Raw genomic sequence first — 26,264 nt, 5'->3', positions numbered from 1 at the left:
CTGGGACAAAAACTTGATAAAGGGCTAAACATTTTACAAATCTGACGTACATCAATGATGTGTTATACCTCTTCACTGTGCAATTGCATACGGATTTTCCTGAATATATTGGATTACATATTCATCATATTTCTGATGACAATTATATTGCCATAATAACTACTATTGTATAATTCACCGGCGCTAATGCTCATACACAAAATGTGATATACAATAATAATAATGATAGTTCAACTGACCTTTCCCCACAGCTTGTGCACATCTTATAAACCTGCAAACAAAGTATGAATCTGAGTTTATTCAGCTAAATCTATTTACAAATGTGTATATTTACAAACATTGCAGATGCTCATCACAGAAAATATTTAGTTAAAGTGACCGTGCAGTCAAATAAACAGTCTTGTAGATATAGATTCTACTATTAATTATTTTTGAAAGTCACATTTCGCACTGAGATTTGATTTACACAACAATCAGTTGAGTCAAAGGTTAATTGAACGTGTCCAGTGCATGGTTAAATAAGTTTGTCCAAGATTCTGGTTCATCGTTGCATAATTTAAGTTTATTTTGAATATCTAAAGGTTTGGATGGATGCAGATTATTTGGGTTTATGCACTTCTTTAAAATTACTGGTGACAACAACCTGCTCTCTGCCAGTTGGGGTCCACTGGTCAACAATAAACTGAGAACACATCCCCACACAACCTTAAGGCGGCAACGCAGTTCAAGTGCCCAACAATAGGGGGCGTCAATCTACGAATCCCGTTTCCCGTTAGCCCGTCAAGCTCAGCTACCCAAACCTGGACATTGCGAAGATGGAGGCTGTGATGGTGTAGACCGGGACAAGAACTCACTGCGGAGCCGTGTTATGACAAGATACCCAGTCGGTCCAGGTAAACGCGAACCGCGCTGCAAACTCGGCTGTCGAGCAAACGCTAGCGCTTTTCCAATGTTACGTAGCTAGCAGAATGACACCTAATGTCAGCGGAAGGGGCTAGCGCAGCCAACATTAGCTAAGCTAGCTAGCAGCGGCGGATAAACTACAGCGTAGTTTGTGCAAAGCTGAGAAGTCAACGCACGGACCCGCTGGTTTTCCTCAACGACAGCGCATTGTCTTATCCAGGGAGGCGGTGGCGTAGCGCAGGAAGCAACCCCAAGCTAACTTTAGCTAATGTCATCTGCACGATGTTTTGATGTCAATGCTAGCTCACGTTAGCAAGCTAATCAATTGCAGGAGCGTTTCCTGGTTGAGACGCCTCTGCTTGTTGTCGAGCCGACGTTTAGGATATTCGAGGGTAGTGTGTTTATTGTGTTTTTGTTTACCTTGCACAAGAGCCAGCTAGTGTTGAGCCAACATGATATGAGGCTAGCCCCGATATCTTCATGTTTTCTATTAAAGGAAAGGACGGTAGTAGTTTTCACTGTCAAACTACACGTCAGTGCACATGACTCCAGTGCTTTACAACCAGGTTTAAAGATACGTTCCCCTTCTTTATTTCCCCGTGCACGCATCAAATGCATTTCAGTTTTCTTTCCATCCGAATACTCAAGACAAGTGTAACCGAGTTAAAGGTTCAGTGTGTAATATTTAGGTGAAAGGGATCTATCAGCAGAAACTGAATCCAAAATAATCCTAGTGTGTTTCCTCTAAATTGTATGAATGGTTGTTTTCTCTACTCTAGAATGGCCCCTTTGTATTGAAATACTTTATATTTACATCTGGAGCAGGTCCTCTTTACAGAGGCCACCCTGTTTTTTACAGTAAGCCAAACTGGACAAACTAAACACCTTGTGCGTTTTTATGACGACTGAAAGCTAGCACAGGTTCTCCTTCAGGTTTGGAAGGGTAGGGCAAGGTGAGGGGAACTCAGCTGCAACTTGCAACTTCACCACTAGATTTCACTTAATTCTGCACACTGAAACTTTAAACAACTTAAAACTGCTTTGTCATAAAGATCAATAGGATTTCCGATCAAGAAATCGTATTGTGTTTTACTCTCAGCAGAAGCCACTTAGCTTTGATAGTATTAACGCAACATTGACCCTTCTGGGTCTGTGTGTCTGCAGGTGGAGGCAGGTGGTGTGAGTAGAGTGCAATAAACATCTGCAGCATGTACTCTGAGTGGCGTTCGCTGCAGCTGGTGGTGCAGAGCGACCAGGGCCACCTCAGTGTTCTGCACACCTTTCCCAACAATGTGGGCACGGAGGTGGCGAATGCTGTGGTCAAACCTCTGGGCACAGCTGTGAGCCCTGTTGCCACAGAGAATATCCTCAAGACAGACAAGGAGGTAAGTGTTCTGTATTTACATAGCACTTTTCTGGTCTCGATGACAAAAGCACTTTACTGTACAGTAACATACACGTACAGACTCATATACATTGCATTATGGTCAACACTTTCTTTTTCACAAATCAATGACACACTGCCAGCACAGCTTTCAGGAGCCAATTGGGGTTCAGAATCATGCCCAAGGACAATTAGACAGATGAGGAAGAGGTAGACAACATTGTTTGCCACACTGTGTAGTGGTGCTATTGCTTTGCTTGGTTTGTTTTTTGAAAACATCGGTATCCATTAGATCAGTCTAAAAAAACATTAATGTGATATATTGATAAGATCTGTAATCAACTTGAAGGAAAAGCCTCTTCATCACTGGATTTATTTTCTGTCCTTCTACATACAGTAGATTGTTTCACAGTTGGGATGATAGCATTTGTGTTTACTGTGATTTAGACCACATGCAATGTTTGACATTGAGGCCATTTTTGTGTCATGGGATCTCTGTTTACTCTGTCAACATCCTTCTAAATGCCTGTAGGCAAAACCCAGATGGGCTGTTATAAGTTGTTTGGATCAGGAGTGTCTCTGGTGTAGATACTGTTACTGTACTGCAAATAAAGGCCTGAGTGAGGAAGTACTACAGTGGTACTGTAGGTTCTCCTTTCTCTGTAGGATTTGTATGATTTACCTGAAACATGGCAGACAATTAGTGCTGTCAGTGAAGCTCTGCTTTTACTTCACTTTTCACGTAAACAAAATTTAACACAGATTGGGTGCCGATGCGCATGTTTATTTTCTCTAAATATTGTGCATTCATAATTTAAAAAATTTAAAGAAATGGTAAATGGCTTTTTGGCATATCCTAAAACTTCTGGGTCAAATGATATATATATATATATATATCAAGTGTTAAACAATAAATGTATGTTTAATTGAAGTATTCAAAGGCCTTCATGAGAATCAGGACTTCCTCCTGTTTGCATGCTCTGTCCCAAAAGATGTCTTAGAAGTCTCCCCTTTGCGCTGATGAAATTCAGGAAGGTCTGCTAATACACATTGTGATGAACAAGGGGACCACTGAGCTCAGAACGAGGCATGACTTTTAGTTAATAATATTCCAGCAATATTTCTCAGGTATATCTGAAGTACCACTGTTGCTTTGAAATTCACTTCATGCTGAGGATAAAGATTGGATAAACCTACCTGCCACTACTGATAGCAGGGATTAAGGTTCTCTATTGCTATGACCGATTTCCATCAGAAAGGTCATGTGCCCTTAGAAATGTGCACAAATGTTTAAATTCCACAGTTGTAGAGTTTTCAGCCATCTCTTGCCATTTGTTTTTTGATCTGTTTTGGACTTAGCAATAAACTAAGAACCACGTGTATGAGAGATGAGGTGTAATGTTATTAACATCATCCTCTCAACGTAAAACTTTGGCCATCCATGCTAAAAGACAGATCGGTTTCTTAGATGGGCTTAATGCTATTTCTTACTCACTTGACATAATGCAGACCGACAGTACAGTGTCATATCAACAGAATGACAAGATATAGTAGGATATATTCCTGTTAAACTTGGTTTTCAGAACTGGAATTCTTTCTCTGTTTTATACAGTGAGATACAAGACAAGATATATGCTTTACTGCAGTATGCTACATAATGCCACAAAATAATCAATATCTCAGAACATTTAATATTAAGTCTAATTAATGAGACTGGTTTTGCTCTTAGGTAAAGTGGACCATGGAAGTGCTGTGTTATGGCCTCACCCTCCCCTTAGAAGGGGACACGGTCAAGCTGTGTGTAGATGTGTACACAGACTGGATGATGGCCCTGGTGTCGCCCAGGGACTCAATGCCTCAGCCTGTGGTGAAAGAGCCAAATATGTATGTCCAGTCCATCCTTAAACATCTTTACAACGTGTTCGTACCAAGGTATGTGAGAATTGTTCACAGATGAGCCTTTGTTCATCTCTTCCTTTTGTTAAATTTTTTTTTTAATCTAAACGAATACGATATGCATGTTGTCTGTTTTTGCACCGGTTTGCTACTGTTAACAGTCATCCCATATAAATCTGTGACTGTTTATGTAACTCATCATGCCTGCTGTTTCCTCTTCACTTCCTCTCCTGCTCCTTCTCTCACTCTCGTTTCCTTCCTGGTCCCCTCATTTCAAACACATCCTCTTCCCCTCCAGGCCTGACCAGCATAGTCTGAACCACATCAGGCTTTGCCAGCAGGTTCTGACTGCTGTCCAGAAACTGGCAAGAGAGTCTGTGTCCATGGTTAGGGAAACCTGGGAGGTGCTGTTGCTCTTCCTGCTACGCATCAATGACACCTTACTTGCCCCACCCACAGTTGGAGGTAAAAGTAATAGATATCTTGCGGAATGAGAGTGATACGAAAGTTTAAATGATGAGAAAGTTTGAATGCCATCTTCAGAATAATTCATGTCGGAAAACGGTTTGAGTTATTAGTGATAATTACTAACAACAGTTACAACCTGCAATTCCCTCATCCTTTAGTTGGCGTGGCAGAGAAACTGGCAGAGAAATTGATGGCAGTGCTGTTTGAGGTGTGGCTGCTGGCATGCGCCCGCTGTTTTCCCACGCCACCGTACTGGAAGACGGCTCGGGAGATGCTGGCCAATTGGAGACACCACCCTCCTGTCGTAGAGCAGTGGAGCAGAGTGGCCTGTGCCCTGACCTCCAGGTTGGCAACACATCAACTAAAATAGTGTTTATAGTGTATTGCTGAAGTGTTTCCACAATTGTTTCCCACAGCTAGTTGGCTTGTTTAACCTGTTAAACACCTGTATTCACAGAGGGGAGCAGCAATCCTACTTGTTAAACAAATTGTAGCTACCTCTGAAGTGACAAATACTGTTTATCGGTGGTTGTCATTCTGACTATAGGAAACACAAAAAGAATCTTCCTTTTTTGTTAAGGGACTCCAGAGTCTGTATTTTCTACTGAGACAATGTGTTTGTTTCGGTTGGTTTCTTCAATTCAGGCTTTTGCGCTTCACCCACGGACCGTCCTTCCCTCCGTTTAAAGTTCCTGATGAGGATGCCAACCTGATTCCTTTGGAGATGGACAATGACTGTGTGGCACAGACGTGGTACCGCTTTCTCCACATGCTTAGGTGAATATTTCTTAGATACTTTTTAGGGCATTCTCTGGGATCCAACTTGAAAACTTCCATGTTAAAGTAACCCTAATGGACAATTGTTTTCTTTGTTCATTGGGTTTAAAAGACAATGAAGTAGTTGCACATAGAGAAAATAAACTACCTCAGATGATTCCCATAAAACATTCCTCTGTTCTTTCTTCTTTACTTACATCTTTTATGCATTTATTTAACTAATCTTTTCCAGTCTTTATTTTTTCCCATTCTTATTTGTAAATTCATACATTTAAGGTCACTATTTTTAGCTTATTTAAGGTGTCCGTCTAATGAATTAATTTACTGTCCATTTATTTCCAGCAATCCAGTGGACCTGAGCAACCCTGCGATAGTGAGCACCACTCCAAAGTTTCAGGAACAGTTTCTAAACTCCAGCGGTATCCCTCATGAAGTGGTCCTGCATCCGTGTTTGAAACAGCTCCCCCAGATCTTCTTCAGGGCCATGAGGGGGGTCAGCTGCCTAGTAGATGCCTTCCTGGGTAAGAGGGATATTTGGGGAGACTTTATAACATAAATGTATAAAAGCTTAAAAAAAAGATATTTGAGTAGGAAGTGGTGAGACTTATCAGAAGGATTCAACATCTGTTTCAGAAGTTTTAGCAAATGAACTTTAAACATGTCAACATAAGGTTTGGTTCATGTCAAAAAAATGCTTTTGTGGTGTGGGATGGTGATGATTTGCAGAGGGTGTCCTTCCTAACATTTTGGTTGACAAAAATAAAAGCGGCTGTATTGTTAACTCTGATCTTTCCAAAGTAACACTCATGTAGTTACGAGTTAATTTTAGTACTGTGTTGATCAATGGATACCAACAGCTTCTGGAAGGAAGGAAAAATACATATGTAGTATTTAAAAAAGGGTAAGTAGAAACATAAATGATATGTGTTGAGTGGTGAAGTTATTATGTACTAAGAGCCAGCAATCCAGCCTTTGCTCCTTTCACACAGGCACCACTCCAGAGTAAAATCAAGATGGAGGATGTCAGTCAGTCAATACTACCTGTTTGAAAACCTCTAAATAGAAACATATCAGTTTGTATTCTTCTCTTTACACTGTAGGTGTCTCTGTTGAAAAGAGAGATGTACGGGAGAGGGTGTTCACTTTTTCCCCAGTGCTGCTCCTTCATGGTACAGACATCAGCTGACGGGTCAAATAATGAGATGGGCATATAATGGTCTATTTCATTGGTGGTGATGATGCTAACAGCTGGGATTAGTTTTGCTGTAGTGCAATGATGCGTTTGGAATGAACCACAAGATCTTCAACAAGGTGTCTCCTGTGGGCATGAAAAGTCAATCAAGATGGATGGAGATCAGTTACTTTTGATTTGTTTTTAACTGCATGTCAACTAATGAATATTGTCTATGATCACCTCACATGCTCTGAAGTCTCTTCACTTCCTTCTTTCTTTCTTACCACGAGAAATTGGAATTATGATTATATTTAACCAAACAAAGTACCGGCTGCTGGAAAATTTAATTAGACTAATCAGACATTCCCAATCTCCCCAGCCCCCACTGAGGGGGCAAAGGCAAACTGTTCGGCCAAGTTCATTTTTACCTCTCTGTCAACAGGTATATCACGTCCCAGAGCTGACAGTGCCCCGCCCACCCCGGTCAACAGAATGAGCATGTCCCCGCCCCCCTCGATCACCAACACCACGCCCCCTCACAGCCGCAAGCAGCGGCACACAGTGGTCACCAAAACCACAAGCAAGAGTTCAACTGTAAGTGCATTAAACCATAAAAAATATAGAGTGGTAGAGTTATAAGAGCACTTTTTTCTGCTATATTACAGACAGATTAATGTTAAAACAAATGTAACAGTGTGTTTATGATTTCCTGCCATTTCTTCTTAATTCATGTGAAGAGATTTGAAGAAATCCTCTTTAACTCATTTTTGTGTGATGTGTTAGTTACGCCGTTTTCAGACTGGGGTTTCTCCTGCTAGCCCCCTAGGAGAAACTCTGGATAATATTTACACGCCACGTCCTGCCTACTGCATGCTGCGTCACCCCACACCAGACCACCGGAGATTTCTGTGTTGTTGTGAACGCGTCAGAGTTAATGTCTGAAAACGGCTTTAGTTACACTGATCCAATTGTGGAAACCCTGGTCACATATCTTTCTCTGTCCCTTCCCACCCTGCAGAGCAGTGGTAGTCAACCAACCAAAGCATCCCAGCAGCAACAGCAGCAGCAGCAGCAGCAAAATTCGTCCTCCCCGACCCTGCTCTCCAGCCCCAACCAGAACAGCTGGGAGTCTCGGCCTCTGCCTGCCCCGGCAAGGCCGAAGGTTAACAGCATCCTTAACCTGTTCGGCCAATGGCTTTTTGACGCTGCTCTGGTGCACTGTAAGCTCCACAGCGGCCTCAGCAGAGACCCTAGCATGACTGGTAAGAAGTGAGACAGGGGCTATAGTGTTTCCATTAATGCATGGTCAGGTGGGTGTTTTGTTGCTGTTCATTAGTATACATGTTTTTGTGGAATTCTCTGTGTTGTCTGTGTTATTTATTATTGTATGTCGTTGGGATATCCTATCCTTTTTTCACCATTTTCTCAGAAACTTCTTTGTGCTTTTCTGTATGTGAAGGGCTTGGTTAGAAGTGGCCTGGTATGAGATTTCCATCTGATTCTAATTCATTTGCATCTACCAACTGTTTAAACATGGCTACAACTGCATATAGACTACAAGCACCTGGTGAGGACTTCATATAGAACAATTGTACTGGTAAATTCATGGCTAGAGGAGTCAACAACAACACACAAAGCACTTAGCATTTGAAAATACATTTGGCATACCATTGGCTCTCCCATTTATTTTTCTCATTTTGGTGTAGTGTCCTGCACGTGTCTACCATGTCTGACTAATGTTAAAGAGTTGTAATGGGTCACAAGTCATGTTTTGAGGAGAACAAAAAAGCAATTCATGCCTGATATGAATTGATCCCAAAATATTGGATTTGCTTTGATTTTGTGTCTCTCCACTATTTCTGTTATCTTGCAGCCTCTTTTATCCAAATTCTCCTTTCTTATAAATCTTGTAAGTAGGAACGGCAGTTTTTTTTCCTCGCTTGATTTGCGTTTCTTGACAAATTGTCCTGCTTTTTAGTTGAGTTCCTCATGATCATTGCCATTATCACCATTGGTTTTCTGTTCCCACTCCTTGTCATACATATGAAAGTTCACCAGCGTTCTCCGAGCGTTTCTTCAGAGGTGATGGGTTTCACCAGCTGACCACTTGTCTCGATCATACCGTTGCCAGTTTGTGACGCCACCCCCGTTTTAAGTTCTCATTTTCTTTTCTTTGAGTCACACTAATCCTTATTGTTTAGTTTCAGCCCCCACCTCAAGTCCAGCATTAATGTTTTGTTCCTTGTAATTTCCTTTTGTATTGTCAGTTCACTTGAGTTTGATTTTATTGGTTTGGTGCCTCAATGCATGAATTGAATGTTCTTTAGCTCGAGTGACAGTATTATAATTGTGGCAGCGAGGGAGCTGACACAGGGATTTTGTGAAATAGTCTTGCAGCACAGAATGACTGATGCATTTTATTACCAGCACATTTTACCTTGTCATGCTTTGTGCCAGTAATAGATAGAGCGTCTGTGGCAAACTCTTTGTGTCAGAGTTCCCTTTATTGAATGCTTTTAAAAGATATGAGTGTGTTTGCCGTCATTTGAGTCTTATTTTTTTCTCATAGTAATGATTAAATGTCTGCTTTGTTGTGCTTTTGTTTTTCCAGTAAATTTTTTTTGTTCTGTGCATATAATAGACACGTGTATGTCTATTTTTGCCTGTTTCTCATACATGCATGAATACTAATGACGACAATACAATTCAGTGTCCTTTCATTCTCTGTCTCTTCCCATTCTCTACAGCGATAGCCACTCAAGTAGGTCTGGAGCTGAGAAGGAAGGGTTCTCAAATGTCCAATGACTCCATGGTGTCAAACCCCATGTTTGACGCCAACGAGTTCCCAGAGAGCTATGAGGCTGGACGAGCCGAGGCCTGTGGGACTCTCTGCCGCATCTTCTGTAGCAAGAAAACAGGAGAAGAGATTCTGCCTGTTTATCTTTCCAGGTATCAACTTTTTTATTCTATTAATACCAGATTTTAGCCCTGGGCCACACCGCCCACCTCGCTTACACGTGAAAATCTAGGTTTTCATTTCATCGCTGCAGCAGCATGTTATCTAGACCTTTGATGTCTCACTGATTTTTAATGGGCAAAAATTGACAAAGATCTGTTGATTGTCATATTAGCAACTTTACATAAAAGTGACACTATTCACTATAGTGTATGGTCTGAGGTATGTCTGAATATGTCAAAGACATTAAATTATAGTTTCATTTCAACAATTCTATGTTAATAAAATAAATAATGGAGGCTAAACAAGTACTGTATAGTCATACTAGAAACAATGGGCTGTATTTTTATACATGAAGGTACTATATGACTGCTCATTGAGACTAAATCAGCTTCACCAGCCACCTGGTGGCTGACTGCATTATAGGTAATAAATGTCACCTTGCCGTCTAGAAATTAGTACATGAAGATTTAAGTACACAAAAGGCATTTCGGGCAAGAATGAGTGTTGTAATATGGGAAATGTATTTAAGTGTGTATTTACAGGCGTCAGTATTCATGTTTGAAAATCAACAATTACTATTTATGATATCACCTCATTATAAACAGCTATGTACCACTTCAGATTGTTCAAAACATTTCCTTGTTTCTTTCATTCTCATATTCATACAGACGATATTGGTCCTAAAATATATAACAGGTTATCTACATTTAATTTTAAAACACAATATTACATAGTTACGGGGGAAAGCAGCGTTGAAGTCAGCAAGCGGTTTGTTTTATTCCCTTAAGAGATGTAGGTCTTGAGCTTCTGTGTATTGTCCAAGTTAGTGGGTAGGACATGGAGCAAACTAAAAACCCAAAGTACAGGTCAAATACATTTGTTAAACATGATGTATGGTCTAGTTATACTCTTTTCCATAAGTGCAGTACTAATTTGTTATTTAATGCTATAAAAATGGGGTGAAACTTCATGTTTGAAAACTATGCATGAATCATGATTGGTCATCCAGACCTGAGACCTTGCTACTGCAGTCTACAAATGCACAAGATGGCAGTAGAGGATAGTCGAGGCTTATTGTCGATCTATATATAGAGTCTATGGTAGAAACCCAGTGCAGGCTGTAATTAAATTATGATATCCAGTTAATAGGAGGTAAAGTTTAGTAATTTTTCAGTGTGCAAGGTCTATCTCAATAGCAGTGCCACACCAACACTGGTGCAGTAGACACACATGTGTGATTGCACATAGCTGTCATTCAATAGGTGTGGCCCAGGCCGAACTGTGGATAAGTCAATCTGTACAAATTACATGTGAATCAATTACTTCTCATCTCGTCTCTATCTGCAGGTTCTACATGGTCCTGATTCAGGGTCTCCAGATCTCTGACTTCATCTGCAGACCAGTTCTGGCTTCTATCATTCTCAACTCTTCCGCTCTCTTCTGTACTGACCTGAAGGGCATCAATGTGGTGGTGCCCTACTTCATAGCTGCCTTGGAGACTATAGTTCCAGACAGGTTAGTTCAATGAGATCGTATTTTTTTTTTATTTTTTTTTTTTGCAGTAGGGTTGGTGTAAAACCCAGCTGTAAAAGAGATTATAGCTTTTACTATATGAAAGAGTGGCCTCGACTGGCCCAACTTGGCATCCCAATATATTGAGTTGATTATTCTGTGCTGAACAACAAGTAATTTAGCTTCCCTGCTCTTTTCTAATCACTCAGAGTTGTTGTTTTCCTGGGTATGCAGGGGTTTGCTATTATTGCAACAAGGAATTTAAATGGTAAACGGTGCTGTGAGATGATCTACACTGGATCAAGGATTAGTGTTTGGTGTTTACTGTAAAGTGCAAAGTGCGCAATGCCATCCTGGGAGTGGGGAGGGACGACACACTGGCCAGTTACTCTGGCATGGTAAAAGGTCACAAGGCCTACTGTGCATCTGCCCTATCCTGAAGCAGTAGTGGTAATAATTTTTAGGATACTGTTTTAAGATTGGTCAACTGGCCCTGGCTCTTTCCTCAAATGCCCTCAAAGGATAAGTGGTCTAGCTAATGGATGGATGTCTGAAACTTGTCTCAGTGAGATTTGTTGTACTCTTCTAGGGAGCTGTCGAAATTCAAGATCTATGTAAATCCTACTGACCTAAGGAGAGCCTCCATCAACATCCTGCTCGCCATGTTGCCGTTGCCGCATCACTTTGGCAACATCAAATCAGAGGTAACAGCTTGGACTGATTGATCTTAAAGATAATACAATGTTGTTTGTAATTTTCATTGAATTGGTTTCTCCTCTGCTATTTTTTAATACAGGATTTGGCAGGTATTCCTTTTTTATTTAAACACCTTTGTATCTTACCCTTTGCTTTTTTGGAGAATTTGAACAATTTGAGGGTGTACAGCACTTTAACTTTATTTTTTAACTCTGAAAGGCTTTAGATGTTCACATAACAGTAAGGAATCAAGCCCCTAGAGGCTTTTATTGCTTCCCTATAAACACGTTAAGTATTGACTTTGTGTGCCTCAGGTTCTGTTGGAGGGAAAGTTCAATGAGGAGGATGGGTGGCCTCACGACCAGCCTGTGTCCTTCCTTTCCCTAAGGCTACGTCTCGTCAATGTCCTGATTGGAGCACTGCAAACTGAGACTGACCCCACTAACACTCAGCTCATTCTGGGTATCTGCTGCCCAATTTATATCCTCTTCATCTCTATTGCCTCTCCACATCCCTTAAGTCTATATATAGTTCTTTGTTAAGTTTGTCTTTCCTCCCTCTCAGGTGCAATGCTCAATATCGTTCAAGACTCAGCTCTTTTGGAGTCCATAGGTGCACAGACTGAAACAGTAAGGCTGAGATTGCTCTTTCCTCCAGCTGAATTATTAACATTGTAGGATACTAGCAGCATGGTAGACTTGACTTCAAGATTGCTGTGTTTTTCTGACATTAGGGGAGTATAGATGGGAGCCATGTGACAGTGAGGAGTCAGAGTCACAGCCGCACCAACAGCGGCATAAGTTTCACCAGCGGAGGCAGCACAGAGGCAACCAGCCCAGATTCCGAGCGTCCTGCTCAGGCCCTGCTGCGAGACTATGGTAAGACACACGGTTACATTCACACACCAATTTTTTGCTTTGTGAATTAACACAGTAACATCATGGGCATTTTTAACTCAACACATTTGTTCTTCATAGCTAACGTGGTTAAAGTGGTATGGAGAGTAAAGAAGCGTTGGGTAAAATGTCTTTGTAGGTGATACAGAGTCATTTGTTGCTGTGATGCTGTGCTTTCAATCAATATTTTGACACAAAGTATGAAGTGCCAGAGTTATAATGTTCCTGAAACATAAGTGTTTCAAAGACTTTCTCTGGGGAGGGCTGAGCAATGTTTAACTGAACAAAAATGTCGGACAATGTTATGTTAAGATTTTTTTTATTAAAAAAACTGACAATGACAGCTCTCGTTTAAAATTTGTGTAATATCACTGAGCAATGTGCTGCTAACATTTTCAAGGATTCCTATTATTCAGGATTCTGCAGGGTTCCTGTAGAATGGGATGGTTACATCATGTTGTGCACAGAGAGTAGGTGGGAGTCTAGAGACTAGGGCTGGGCATTAACAAAAAATGTATCGAAACCGACATAACTTCTCTGAGTACAATTTGCAGATGTCTGTTAATTTGGTATTTACTTTCCACAATGCGCGCACTTTTCACCCAGTTTAACAATAATTACAAACACTAAGTTTAACAATAATTACCAACTCTAATCAGTAGTTATAAGGACACCTACGGTACTTGGAGCTTACATTGTGTTTGCTTGATTCACTCTACGGTTAATGAGACGTGTTTAAACATGTAGAAAAAAATTTCGACACTTTGCGAGCACACAATAATTACATAATAATTTATTAATCGTTATCGAGGTACAGCATTCACTCAAGAAATAATCTTGAGTGATTGGTGCTTGCTAAGCTGTGACTGCCCAAGCATACTGTATAATTTGACTGCCTTATCTTAAAAGGTTTCCAATTTCTAGCAGTTTATTGTTCTATCATGGATTTTCTGTGATAGAATATATATATGTATGTATCGAAAGTTTTAATTTCTTTGTTATCAAAATTCATAGTTTCAAAATGTCGACATCGGTCAGCCCTATCCCTCAGCAGTTAATTTATAATGTACCTTTTCTTCAGTCTCCTAATTTAGTTTCAAATGGTTTGCTGTTCTGATTTTCAGCACTCTGCTAACGCATGGTTCAATACCTGTACCTATCTAATGGTTTAGCTTCCAGGACTTTTTCGTTGATGTGTTGAGTGCTTTGCTCTATTCTTTGTGTTGTTTGGTATTTCGGTGTGTTATATGATCTAGCTCTTCCAGATACGGCGGCGGGGTTGCTGGTGCGCAGTATCCACCTGGTCACACAGAGGCTCAACTCTCAGTGGAGGCAAGACATGAGCATTTCACTGGCTGCCCTGGAGCTGCTGGCTGGGCTCGCCAAGGTAAAGCCACCACCACAGAGACTCACTGTAACACTCTGCTGTCATCAGCAGGCCACAGTGTGGTTGTGGCTCAGCCTCACCCTCGGTTAAAAAAGACACACAGACCTGCAGCTCTTTAAACATCTGTGCCACAGATGTAGAGAAGGGGAGAGAGATGGAAACAGTGATGTAACGTGGGTAATATCCTGAAAAATAAGGATAAAATAAGAAAATACAGGCAGAAGTTAAAGTTTCTGCTGACCAATACACTGCACAACAACTGGGTTACTAATGCCTCTTTCACAGCAAAAGCAGGTATACATAGTTTATTTAAACATGTGTAAACCTGATAATAAAGAGCAATTAACTCATTTCGCGTTTCGTTTTTTCCCCCCAGTGCTTCATGAATGCAATGAAAACAGAGGTGCTGTATTACCTCGCTGTGTTGCCAAATTAGAGTGTTACCTAAGTGTAATGTTTCCAACGGAATCGATTGGAGCTGGAGACGATTAAAACCAGTTTCTTCTGTAAAGTTATTTGACCCAGGAGTGAATGCTGATTGTGTCCATTCCCATTGGAGACAAAAGTAAAATTTGAACCCTAACAAATCAAAATAGTCATTATTTGGTAAGACACTTTATCTGCTATGTACCGGACTCTGCCAGAATTGTTTCCAGTGTCATGAAAGGAAGAATTTTGATAATGTATCTAATGTGTGTCACTTTCTGGTATTTTTTCCAACCAGGTGAAGGTCGGAGTGGATTCTTCAGACCGTAAACGGGCCGTCAGCTCTATATGTGGGTACATTGTTTACCAGTGTAGCCGTCCAGCTCCTCTTCAATCTCGAGACCTCCACTCTATGATTGTAGCTGCCTTCCAGTTTCTGTGTGTTTGGCTCACAGAGCACCCTGACATGCTGGATGAAAAGGTTTGTTTAAAGAATTGATGTAAAAAAAGATGTTGTTTGTTTAGAGAGGGTAAGTGGTTTGTTAAAACAAACTCTCTTATTTGTATCAGGATTGTTTGGTAGAGGTGTTGGAAATTGTGGAGCTAGGAATATCTGGTAGCAAGTCCCGACAAGAACAGGAAGTTCGGCATAAAGGGGAGAAGGAGCACAACCCGGCTTCAATGAGGGTGAAGGACGCTGCTGAGGCAACTTTGTCCTGGTGAGACGACTCAAAGTGTATATAGAAAAGATCAGATTTAGAGTTACTGGATGTACTTACTCATAGTAATATACATTTTTATTTGTTTTATTCTTTTAATAAAGCTTTAACCATCACCATCCATTTACTTGTGTACTGGTGACCCACTGTAACAATTAAAATAAATCAAGGTGTTTGACCGACCGACTTATCTATGGGCTTTTCAAAAGCTTCAGACATCTTGGACAAAGCAACAAACACACTTCTATGAGAATGTAAATGATGATTTCTGATTATTTGTGAGGATTTTTACTCATTAAAATAACTTTAAATATAAAAAGAAATACCAGCTTTTGTAGAAGAAACTGGTTTTAGATATTGTACTAAATTATTTTTCTGCTTCTTTATTTACATAGTTTCCCCTGCTTTTCTGCTGTTCCTCGATTCAGATGACTACTATAAAGTGAAATATGCATTCATTGACACAGTTTCATCATATTTATGTATTTGCTTTGCCTGTGGTGATCCCTAGTATCATGCAGGTGTTGGGGGCGTTCCCTTCTCCCAGCGGGCCTGCCTCCACCTGCAGCCTACTGAATGAAGACACCCTGATTCGGTACGCCAGACTCAGTGCCACAGGAGCCAGCAACTTCCGCTACTTTGTGCTGGACAACTCTGTCATCCTCGCCATGCTGGAGCAGCCTCTCGGCAACGAGCAGAGTCAGTAGCTTATCATCCATCCTTTGAATTATTATCGATTTATTGTAATGTGGGGGGTAGTAATGTGTTATAAAGATTTTACTGGGTTTTTTTTTTATGTACAAGTAGAGGCTGTATCACCCACCATGAACTTAGCACTGTCCAATTAAAATAAATAACCCATAGGAGATCTCTGTCACCACAGACCCCAGTCCATCGGTGACAGTTTTAATCCGAGGCACAGCTGGCAGACATGCCTGGACCATGCAGCTCTTCCACCAACCCAGAGGAGCTCGGGCCAATCAGAGGGTGAGATCATGCTGTAGATTACCGGCTAATGAAAGGCAGCAATGCTGAAGAATCATTACCCCATAAATATTTTAAGACATGCTAGATTTCTGTATCTCTTCACATCTGTTTCACTGATAGCACACTCAATATCTCTCAACACATCTGTCTTCCCACAGCAGGTGTTTGTTCCAGAGGGTCGTCCTCTGCCGAAAAACGATGTGGGGATAAAATACAGCGTCAAGCAGAGGCCTTTCCCTGAAGAGGTGGATAAGATTCCTCTTGTCAAGGCTGACGTCAGTATTCCTGACCTGGATGACATTGTCAGTAAAGAGGTGAGCGCAAAGCATATTGGTCTGATATTCAAGTTATGACTAATATTAAACAAGTTATTCTAATTGGCTGAAAGCTAAACCAACATTGTTTGTTGTCTTTGCTGAAGTAGAACCACAAGGTAAATTAATCAATCTTTGTTGCTGTAAAAACTCAGGCGTGTTATTTGGACTGGCAGGATGATTCAAGAGCTACAAATACACTGAGTTATTACCCACACGTGAGTTGTCGGAGAGGTCAAATTTCACTGGGTGTCTCTTGGATAATAGGTTGAAATCATCTGGTTTGGTGTCAATAAATTCTAATTGTTTTGTGTGGTTTCTCAATCCAGTGCACCACTCAGCACTTTGTAGTTTTTAACGCTATCAAAAGCAGTGTTTCCCATTAATTATCTAGACTGTGGCAGTGCGCCATATTCTAATTTATCCCGCCACAGTTTAAGAATGAACCCAATTTTTTTCACACTTTTTGCCAGGTGCTTACGCGCAATACCGTGAGTTACTGCATACCGTGCTATGGTTATCTTTCACTCTTCAGTGTGTGTACCTCTGGCTCTGAATCTGTATGCATGAGCACCCCAGTTACCGTCATCGATTGAATTCATTCTCTGGAAAAAATTACTAATCCACAACCAACTTCAGTCTGAATCAATGACTAAAAAGAAAGTGAGCATTAAAAGCTTCAAAGAAAGTTTATTCAAGGCTTGTTGCACTGGATTGGATTAGATTGCACAGGTTTAAAATGTTCACAACACAACACAATCACTGCTGCTCAGCACTGACTCTTCAACTTTGGGAGTTAATACCTCTGTATTTGGGTTGAAGAACTTGACTTTTGTGGGCTAACATTGAATCAAGTGTCTTTAAAATACACCCCATGCCCTTTGTCTTTTCAGCTGGAGGTTCAGCATGACAGGCTTCGGATTCTGATGACCAAGCAGATAGAGTATGAGAACGCCTTGGAGCGGCACAGTGAGGACATCTGGAAGTCCAACACTTTCCCTGACCCACAGACAGACTGCAAACCTCCTCCTCCGTCACAGGAGTTCCAGACGGCGCGTCTCTTCCTCTCCCACTTCGGCTTTCTCTCTCTGGAGGCACTGAAGGTTGGTGAACATAATTTGTGTAATGGAATTAATACTAGTCATAGATTCTATTGTTAATGGTAAATGAACTGCGTTTACACATTACTTTTCTGTTCTTAACACTCAAAGCGCTTCATACACAGGTCACAATCACACACACATTCATACCGCACAACAACATTCTTCTTATATATATGTATAATATTGATCTCGTTAAGACAGTTCATTTCAAATGTTTTATATGAATTTATCTTTTACAGGAGCCCAACAACAGTCGTCTACCGCCTCATCTGATTGGCCTGGAGTCATCCTTGCCAGGATTTTTTGATGACATCAGCTACCTGGACCTCCTTCCCTGTCGACCATTTGACACCGTCTTTATTTTCTACGTGAGAGCTGGACAGAAAAGTAGCCACGAGGTGAGGGAACGCTGGCTGATTGGTTGCGGCTACACACAACGGATTGTCTTAATATAATACTCAGTCACTGACTGTACATTGGGAGCACCGGGACAACATTAATTTGAATGACAACATTAATTGAACTGAATGAAGAAATGATAAATTATGAATTGAATTTATTATAAAAAAAATATGAATGTATGTGAAACTTAAATAAATTATGATTTATAATTACCACTGTGTGGATAATCAGTCAAAAATTATAATGAAACAAATTTAATTTCAAGTAACAAAATAAAATTGGGAAACTACCTGCTTCCACAGACTAATTTAACTTGTCAATGACAGTTCAACACCTCAGAGTCTCACCCAAACATTATCAGGACATTCTGATGTAAATTTCGAAGTAAAAACCATAGAAATATCAAGCTTTTACCCATTTTACTCTAAATTCAGGATAGATGGAAATATCATGTTTTCACTGTTTTGGTTGTGGCAACAGATGAGATTCTTATGGCACTTGAAAAAGATGGCAAAGTGCAGTGAGTAACTGCGCTGCCTGCTTGTTTACTAATCTGGTTGCCTTTACATAAACAAATAAGGTTAGCCTACAAAATTAGTGGTCTGGTGCTTGCGTGAAAAGCGTGGTCTGGAAAGGAGTCAAATTGCCAGTCTGACTAATGGTCGCAGCCCCTCAGAATACTCATTGATGAATTTTTGGGGCAAACTTAAGTTGAAAGTGTTGAGAATTCACCTGGTTACTTCTCTCACAATATGTGAATATATATATATCTCAGAATAATAATGGATCTATTTTTACTCCTTGTGATCAGATCCTGAGGAATGTGGAGTCATCATCGAGTGTCCAGCCTCACTTCTTGGAGTTCCTGCTGTCCTTGGGCTGGCCTGTGGACGTGGGACGCCACCCAGGTTGGACGGGACACCTGGATACCAGCTGGTCCCTGAACTCCTGCAGCGACAGCAATGATACACAACAAATAGGTGAGCTATCTGGCACTTAAACTGAAGACAAATGTACTTTATGTTGATTGTTTTTTCTAAAGTAACAAAGTCAATGACACACACTTATTTACTGCAGAGGAAGCAACTACTCCTGAGGACACAGGAGGCTCCGTGTTCAACGGGGAGAAGAAGGTTTTGTACTACGCTGATGCTCTGACAGAGATTGCCTTCGTTGTTCCATCTTTGACAGAAAACTCAGGTCAGTGTCCTCGCTTCTATGAAGTGGTTCGATATAGCATAAGATAAAAAGCCAGTGATGGAATCAGGAATGACAGTTGCCATTTGCTCTTTGTTGTTACCCAGAGGAGTCATCGGTGCATAGTGACTCCACAGTGGAGGCCGACACCAACACAGAAACAGTGCCTGGTTTACTCAAACAACCTAACCTCACACTGGAGCTCTTCCCAAACCATTCAGAAAACCTTGAGACTGCCAAGAAGGTAAACTATAGTTTATGTGGTTGTATCAGACATGTATTTTGATTTTAGAATTTTTCAGACAAAGATTTTGCTTAAACACACAGTTTGTTGTGCTTTTCTTTTAGCTGAGTCCTTTAGTGAAGGCAAAGAGGTCATCGACTGGAAAGTCCTTCCCACCACTGGGTCCAGAGACAAAAGTGTTCGTGGTTTGGGTGGAGCGCTTTGATGATATTGGTAGGAACCTATTCTTTACACTACCATAACCTGTAGTTTGAGGATACTAGTGGTATGGAAAAATATGAATCTAATCTGTAGATCATATTCTAGTTCTTTTTCAGTAAGTTACTTCATATAAAATTGTAAAGTACTCCATGTTGGTAAAAGGAGTTTCTTTGTGAACACTGGATTGAGGTGCATGAATGTCATTGTTTCTGTGTTTTTAGAAAACTTCCCGTTGACTGAGCTCTTGGCAGAAACCAGCACGGGCTTGGAAGCTAGCATGAGCAACAGCACTTCCTGCAGGTATACAGAAGTTTGAATTTTGCTGACAGCATGGTACGCATGCTGTTAATGTATTGTCCATTAGCTTTTTGCAAAAATAAAGAATAACAACACCTCTGCAAAACTGTATGTAGCACAAAAAAACACTGCATAAACACACAGTGAGCAAAACAGGAAGTACAACAGGCTGTGTGCAAAAGTGAGCAAAGAAGAGGAAGTGTCACAGAGCTGTGATGATTGTATGAACTGCCTCTGGAAATCTTGGTTGTAGATAAACACCGACTGAGCCCGTGGACCACATTCTTCAAAAGGATTTAAATGTGTTGTGTGTAACCATGATGCATTTATTTCATTAATTACAAATAATTGACTGAATGCCCAGGTCAAGATAATGAGTTGTTGGCTTATTTTCAAGTTTGCTTTGATTGACCTTTTACCTGTCATCTCAACAAACAAATAACTTGAGGCCATTAAAATTTGAAAGCAGAAGCAGAGAATGCAGCAAGTAAGACAGATACATTTCCCTGCTTACCTAGTTGTTTCATGAAATCCTATTTTTACACTTAAGTTCAGTCAAGTGCTACATGATGGCAGCCAGGTCCGTCAAGATATAAAATGCAAGTTTAAATTTGGCAAGCATATAAGAATGTATTTATGCTTGAGTATTAAGGATGTGTCAGGAATGGTGGCCTCTGTACAGTGAAATGCAACATTAAACGTCTTATTTATATTATATATGTCATAATATTGTCATGGTAGAGGCTCAGGCTGGAGTCGTATTAGGTTGCTAAGTGCTTCCCCCTCTTTGTTTGTCAACAGCTATAAACTGGATTATATTAATTTATTACATCTAAATGCGCTCTCTCTGTGTTTTAACATTGTCCCACTCTTCCCCAAACACAGTACATTCATAAATTATTTAACTCTCTTCAAAATTGTGTTATGTTACAGCCTTATGCCAAAGATAAAACAATCCACATGGGTCTACACTGAGTGTGCCATAGTCACAAAGAGAAAACTAAATGTTTACAATAATAACTCTTCAGACTCTTTACTGTGACACATGTAATGGTTTGTGCTTATTTACTTTAGCATAAGGCTTTAGTATAACTAGATATGAAAAGTATGAAGGGATCTGAATACTCTGTGAATTCACTGTACTCCCACAAGAAATTAATCACTGTTTGTCACAGTTTAAATACCCACTTCCTTTCTTTATCTTGACAAATCCCTAAAGGTCTTTTTACCTGTTGTTTTGCAGGTCGGGCTTATTAGAGAAGGACGTTCCATTGATCTTCATCCAGCCTCTGAAGACGGGACTCTTCAGGATTCGGCTGCATGGAGCTGTGGGCAAATTCGGCATGGTGATCCCCCTGGTGGACGGCATGGTGGTCAGCCGCAGAGCTCTAGGTAACAGCATTCGCCATAACTTTGTCCCCACCTCCCAACCTCACTTCTTTTACTTAGCAGAAAGATAAGGGTTGTTAAATCGAAGGCTACTTCAACACTTCTATGTTTTACCCTTCAACTGGCGTCCACACTACTGTGGAGTTTTAGAGATGCTAAAATGGATACAAAAAATAATAATAATAATAATGTGCACAAAAATATTATGGTGGGTGTCTTACTTTGAAAGGCACTGGAAATACACCCAATGTTATAAGTTGTATTATATTTAGTATGTTTTCCACTCAGTACATTATGGTTTGTAACATGAAGAAGGAATGGGTGTCATCTTCTCTGATCACTTAAATTGAGAGAGAGCGCCAGTGGTTTATCCGAACCATTAAATCAATGCATACCCCTTATGGCCAACAGATAGCATAATACAGGGCTCATCACTCATTGGTGCAGCTTCTCTCTAATGCAAATAATTTGTGCACCAGCTAAACAACATAAAGGCACCACATCAATCATGTGCAGAACAGCCGCTTCATATATATTCCATCTAAACTGTTTGACTGATAAATGCCTGTGTTTCAATGTGCTGCTTTAAAAAAGCAACAAGGGAGGTAGTAGTAGAGAGAAATGGAATAGCATGGTGGCCCTGAAGTGCAAATCATAACTGGGAAAAATCTGCGGCAAAAACGCACAACAGGAATTAAGAAAACACAACAACCAAAAATAACACTATGCCAAATAAAAACAATCATTCAAACAGTATGAACCCACTATCAGAGCTGTCTCCTGTCACTACTGACGACCTCACATGTTTGCGTCCTTCTCCCAGGGTTCCTGGTGCGTCAGACGGTCATCAACGTGTGCCGACGGAAGCGTCTGGAAAGTGACTTGTACAACCCGCCCCATGTGAGGCGGAAGCAGAAAATAACTGAGATTGTCCAGCGTTACCGCAACAAGCAGCTGGAGCCAGAGTTTTACACCTCGCTCTTCCATGAGGTGGGGGAGGGAAAGCCTCACCTCTAACACCCCTGCCCTGTCCTAACACTGGCTCACAAGCGCACACAGACACACACATGCTTTATACCTATACTCTTACACCATTTACATACATACACACCAACGCCACACACACACACACACACAGAATCTTTATATTTATACTGTACTATTTTGTTATTTATATGAATACATATATCAACACTGTCTGCCTTTGACTCTGAGAGCAAAGTGTCTAAAACCATGCCAAGGTGGAAAAGCTACATTTCTGTGTCGCAGCCTCTCGCGGAACATTTGAATGGCTGAATTTCAATGGTCTCTGCTCATTAGGTCTCATGCTTTGTGGCAAACGAGTTTCTGCTTGTCTTCAAACTGCAATACGATAGTTACACTGTTGGCCTTTCTCAACTTGTACAAAAAAAAAAAATGTTTGTTCTCTAAACCCTGTGATATGAGTGAACTTCCTGATGGTTTTGGTAATACAGAGTTGTGTCCAAAAAAACATCTGTTTTTTTTTTGTTGTAATCAGACAGATTCATAGCTGGATCTTTGCCAAGGTGACAAACATGCAAGTGTCATAAAAAAGTTAGTTAAATCCGAATCGCTGCTGCTTTCAGGCAAGTTGCCTTGAAAGCAGACATGAGGGACATCGTTAACGGCCAATCATCTACACCCAGACGTCAGCTAAAGTCTTCCCAGTGCAAACAGAAGTTCGGCCTCTGCAGCAGCTTACTGAGTTTTTTTTTTGTTTTTTTTCTTAAGATGTTTTACAGGACTCACGTTCTAATACTGTATGTGGGTCTAAGTTTTTGGAACCTGCACTGTCTCTATACCCTTCCCAAAGTCATCCCATCTCACAGCAGCCACTGCACTGTGTTTGTGTGCGTTTGTGTGTGTCCATATATATCCTTATTCAAATAATCAACACTACAAGACGGCATAGTGTCTCCTAAACCGCCCATAGAAAGCATTTCATGATGAATTATGTCACTTTAAAAACAAATGTCTCAAAGTTAATTCAGTATTGAACATTTCAATCTCGGTCAAAGCTCGGTAACTCGAGAGTGTGCCGGTAAAGCAGTGACGGAGCTCCTGGAGTTTGCACTTGATGACCGCAGAGCTGATAACACAAGGACCACAAGGCCATTTTATCTTTGGCGTCTCAAACGTGTCACATATTTGCCCATCCCATAAAACACAAACAGGTGCTGAACCAGTGAATTAAAGTGGAGGCAGACAAATGGAGGCGCACACACCGTCCCTCATTTCTATGCAGTTTTAATGATCATCCCAAACAACATCTGAATAGAAGCGAGCGCTGCTGTGCAGGCCTCCATTCTGCTGATGACAAACAACCACGGCACAGATGAAGTGTCGACAAAATCTATGGTGATGTATTCAGAGGCCAAAATAATCACTGTAGCTAACAGCGTTTCTCACGTCCATCTTGCCTGATCACAGCTGTATTGTTTTTAATTCTAAACCGAGAAAGAGAAAATTTAACAATCATTTTGGTTGACAGAAATTAAAAGTTTTGCTTTCACAAATATTTTGTTGTGGGGGGCTTCACAGTTTCACTTTAGTTTACTCACTGTACTTTGGTCTATTCAAGCTCTCCTCACTGTCTGCCTGTAACAATGTGAATTTATTTATCACAGCGATGGGACAGGACAAACAACTCGTTTCTTATGTTTTGGAAAGTCTTAATGCACTGAGCACATTTTCTGTTTTATTTTCTATTCCCTGTGGTTCCCCTTCCATGTCTTTTGTACTTTTGTGCATTTTGAAAGAAACCCCTGCTGAGAGAGGAGTTTTATCTTGTGAAATATGAATGAGGAAGAGGTGCCGGCGAGTTTTTAAACCTATCATGTCTAACTGTGTGACTCACTTTTTACGACCGTGCTTTATGCACTTGCCTTTTTTTTGGAAGGAAAAAAACAACATTAAATATGCTTCAAAGAAACTACATACAATCAGTCATACATTGTATCCTGTGTTACTCCTCTGATCATATTTAAGGATTTGCCATGTACAGAAGCGGAGGATGATATGTAAATATATGAAAGTGTAGGGCATTTACAGGTTGTCTGTTGCATTCATCTGAGAAGGCGAGAAAAAGCTATGTATGTATGCGATTATGTGTTGGAGGATCACAATGGGTATTGAATGTAACATGCATCAATTAAAACTATTATGAGCTTTTAATTTCTCCCCTTTCCAATATGTGACTGTTTGTTCTAAGGATATATATATGGGAAAAATTCATAAACAAATATCACATTTTCCCTGCAGAGGTTGTAGATTTAGATCTCAGTTAACTCTGATAACTAGGGGCCAAATTAAATACACAGTTATTCTATGATAAATATTTGCACCACAAAGTGAATGACAGCCTGCAGCGTTAGTTGTGGTCTGGTGTCAAATAAAGAGGGAAAGCAACAAAGCCGAGTATTGTAACTTGATAAAACTTGTAAAGATGCCGCAGCTAAGCCTCCGGGCCTCGGAGCTCTATCCAATTATAATGGACTGTAACTGAAAATAGTATTATGTTCTGTTTGACTTTAACAACTAACGGTTCCCCACCTTTATTTATGTTTGCAGCATAACCACGCACCGCAGGTGTGACACCATTAACAGTTAATGTTGGTAATTTTGCAGCATCAGAAAAATCATGCTTAATGCTGAAGAGGAGCAAGTCAACATGTCAAAGTGTGTGAAATATGGAGGGAAATGATTAGGCTACAGGTAAACAAAGTGTTGAGAGCTGAAGGTGAGTGAGTTGCGCACTTATATCTGCATCCACCAGAAGGCGCCTTTCTCTTGAATTTACCAGAGACAAATTGGATACTGTTGTGACCAACTAGAGGGGCCTAAATATTGAGCTAACTTAATTCAGTATATTTGATGATATGTATAATTTCAAAATACTTAATTCAAAGTATTTTCTGGTTCTTTGTGTGATATCTTTTAAATGAAAACCATAACAAATAGTTTCAGTCTTAACTCATCAAGAATGTATGCTTATGGGGGCTAAAGCTAGTATGGCTGTATAAAGATAACTAATGAACGTGTTAATCTGTTTTTTTTATTATTTATATTTGGTAACATATGATGCCGAAAGGTTCTGAAAAAGCATTGATTGAAGGGAAAGCTACATTTATGCTGTTTATCGTTCTATGTTAGGATGTTTGATCAGTTTTACAGCACATACAAAGTAAGTACATACAAACTTTCTAACAAACAATAACCCAGTTTTATTCCAGCTTATTTTCTGTTGGCTACTCGTTTGTTGGTAAGTCTGACATACAAATAGTGACTCCTCTGAAGATGAGACACAATTAGTCATTGGTAAGAAATAATAATTTAGGAATTAACCTGAGTATTTGACCATGATATCTGACCTCAACCGCTCCAGTGTCCAACCCAAAGTTAGTCCCTTGGGGTTAAGACTTGCCATTTGGATTAAGTTGAGGGTTAGGGGTAGGCATTGGTTGTGACTTGTGATGGGTAAGGTCCACACTGAGAAGAACAAGGTTGTGTGTGTGGTTTAAATGCTATGTTTTTTTAAGGTTGGGTTCAGTTTAGATTTTGTTTAAGGTTAGCTGTAGTTTATGGTTAGGTTACGTTCAATCTAGTTAAAGTTTAAGTTTAGGTTAAGTTAAGATAAATGTTAGTTTAAGGTTAAGTTTAGGTTAAGTTAAGGTAAATGTTAGTTTAAAGTTATGTAAAGGTTATGTATGTATTGACTATGGTTGATCTCCAGGAAATCAATGTAAGTCAAAGTTAAGCCATGGAGATTTGACTCACTCTCGCTCTGTTTGTGTGTGTGCGTGTGTGTAGAGTGTGTAGAGTGTGTGTACGTGTAGAGTGTGTGTGTGTCCCTCCTCCTCCTCTCCCCCCTCGGGTCCGGCGCTGAGCCTCCATCGTCCCCCCTGCACTCAGC

At 40.4% G+C, this 26,264-nt stretch overlaps 1 protein-coding gene across 7 annotated transcripts; it reads left to right on the top strand.

The window, feature by feature from the left end:
- The first annotated feature begins 770 nt into the window (after positions 1-770).
- On the top strand, positions 771-24,526 carry ralgapb (Ral GTPase activating protein non-catalytic subunit beta). Of its 7 annotated transcripts, none has more exons than XM_062391563.1 (32): positions 771-893; positions 2,068-2,288; positions 4,017-4,219; positions 4,482-4,648; positions 4,810-4,996; positions 5,297-5,428; positions 5,771-5,949; positions 6,529-6,597; positions 7,045-7,196; positions 7,621-7,864; positions 9,350-9,551; positions 10,909-11,076; positions 11,663-11,777; positions 12,084-12,231; positions 12,334-12,398; positions 12,503-12,647; positions 13,931-14,052; positions 14,777-14,959; positions 15,049-15,197; positions 15,709-15,896; positions 16,081-16,184; positions 16,346-16,498; positions 16,654-16,716; positions 17,392-17,601; positions 17,841-17,999; positions 18,815-18,983; positions 19,081-19,203; positions 19,308-19,444; positions 19,549-19,657; positions 19,867-19,945; positions 21,186-21,334; positions 22,155-24,526. In XM_062391563.1, the coding sequence occupies exons 2-32, from the start codon at positions 2,112-2,114 to the stop codon at positions 22,346-22,348; spliced, it is 4,644 nt and encodes a 1,547-aa protein (XP_062247547.1). In that variant the 5' UTR covers positions 771-893; positions 2,068-2,111; the 3' UTR covers positions 22,349-24,526. The 7 variants fall into 7 exon arrangements, with proteins under 7 accessions (XP_062247547.1, XP_062247545.1, XP_062247550.1 ...); XM_062391561.1 differs by having other exon boundaries at positions 16,343-16,498; XM_062391566.1 differs by lacking the exon at positions 6,529-6,597 and having other exon boundaries at positions 16,343-16,498.
- The last annotated feature ends 1,738 nt before the right edge of the window (positions 24,527-26,264 follow it).

This window comes from Platichthys flesus, chromosome 7 (genome assembly GCF_949316205.1).
Source record: "Platichthys flesus chromosome 7, fPlaFle2.1, whole genome shotgun sequence".
Taxonomy (NCBI): Eukaryota; Metazoa; Chordata; class Actinopteri; order Pleuronectiformes; family Pleuronectidae; genus Platichthys; species Platichthys flesus.
Note: the sequence above shows the minus strand (reverse complement) of the source record. Positions and strands in the feature narration are given on the sequence as shown.

Bases quoted from the DNA above. Each gene is read 5' to 3' on its own strand.
- ralgapb (XM_062391561.1), top strand. From the start codon at position 2,112: ATGTACTCTGAGTGGCGTTCGCTGCAGCTGGTGGTGCAGAGCGACCAG. The intron at 2,289-4,016 runs GTAAGTGTTCTG...TTTTGCTCTTAG, and splicing joins TCCTCAAGACAGACAAGGAG to GTAAAGTGGACCATGGAAGT. The intron at 19,946-21,185 runs GTATACAGAAGT...GTTGTTTTGCAG, and splicing joins AGCAACAGCACTTCCTGCAG to GTCGGGCTTATTAGAGAAGG.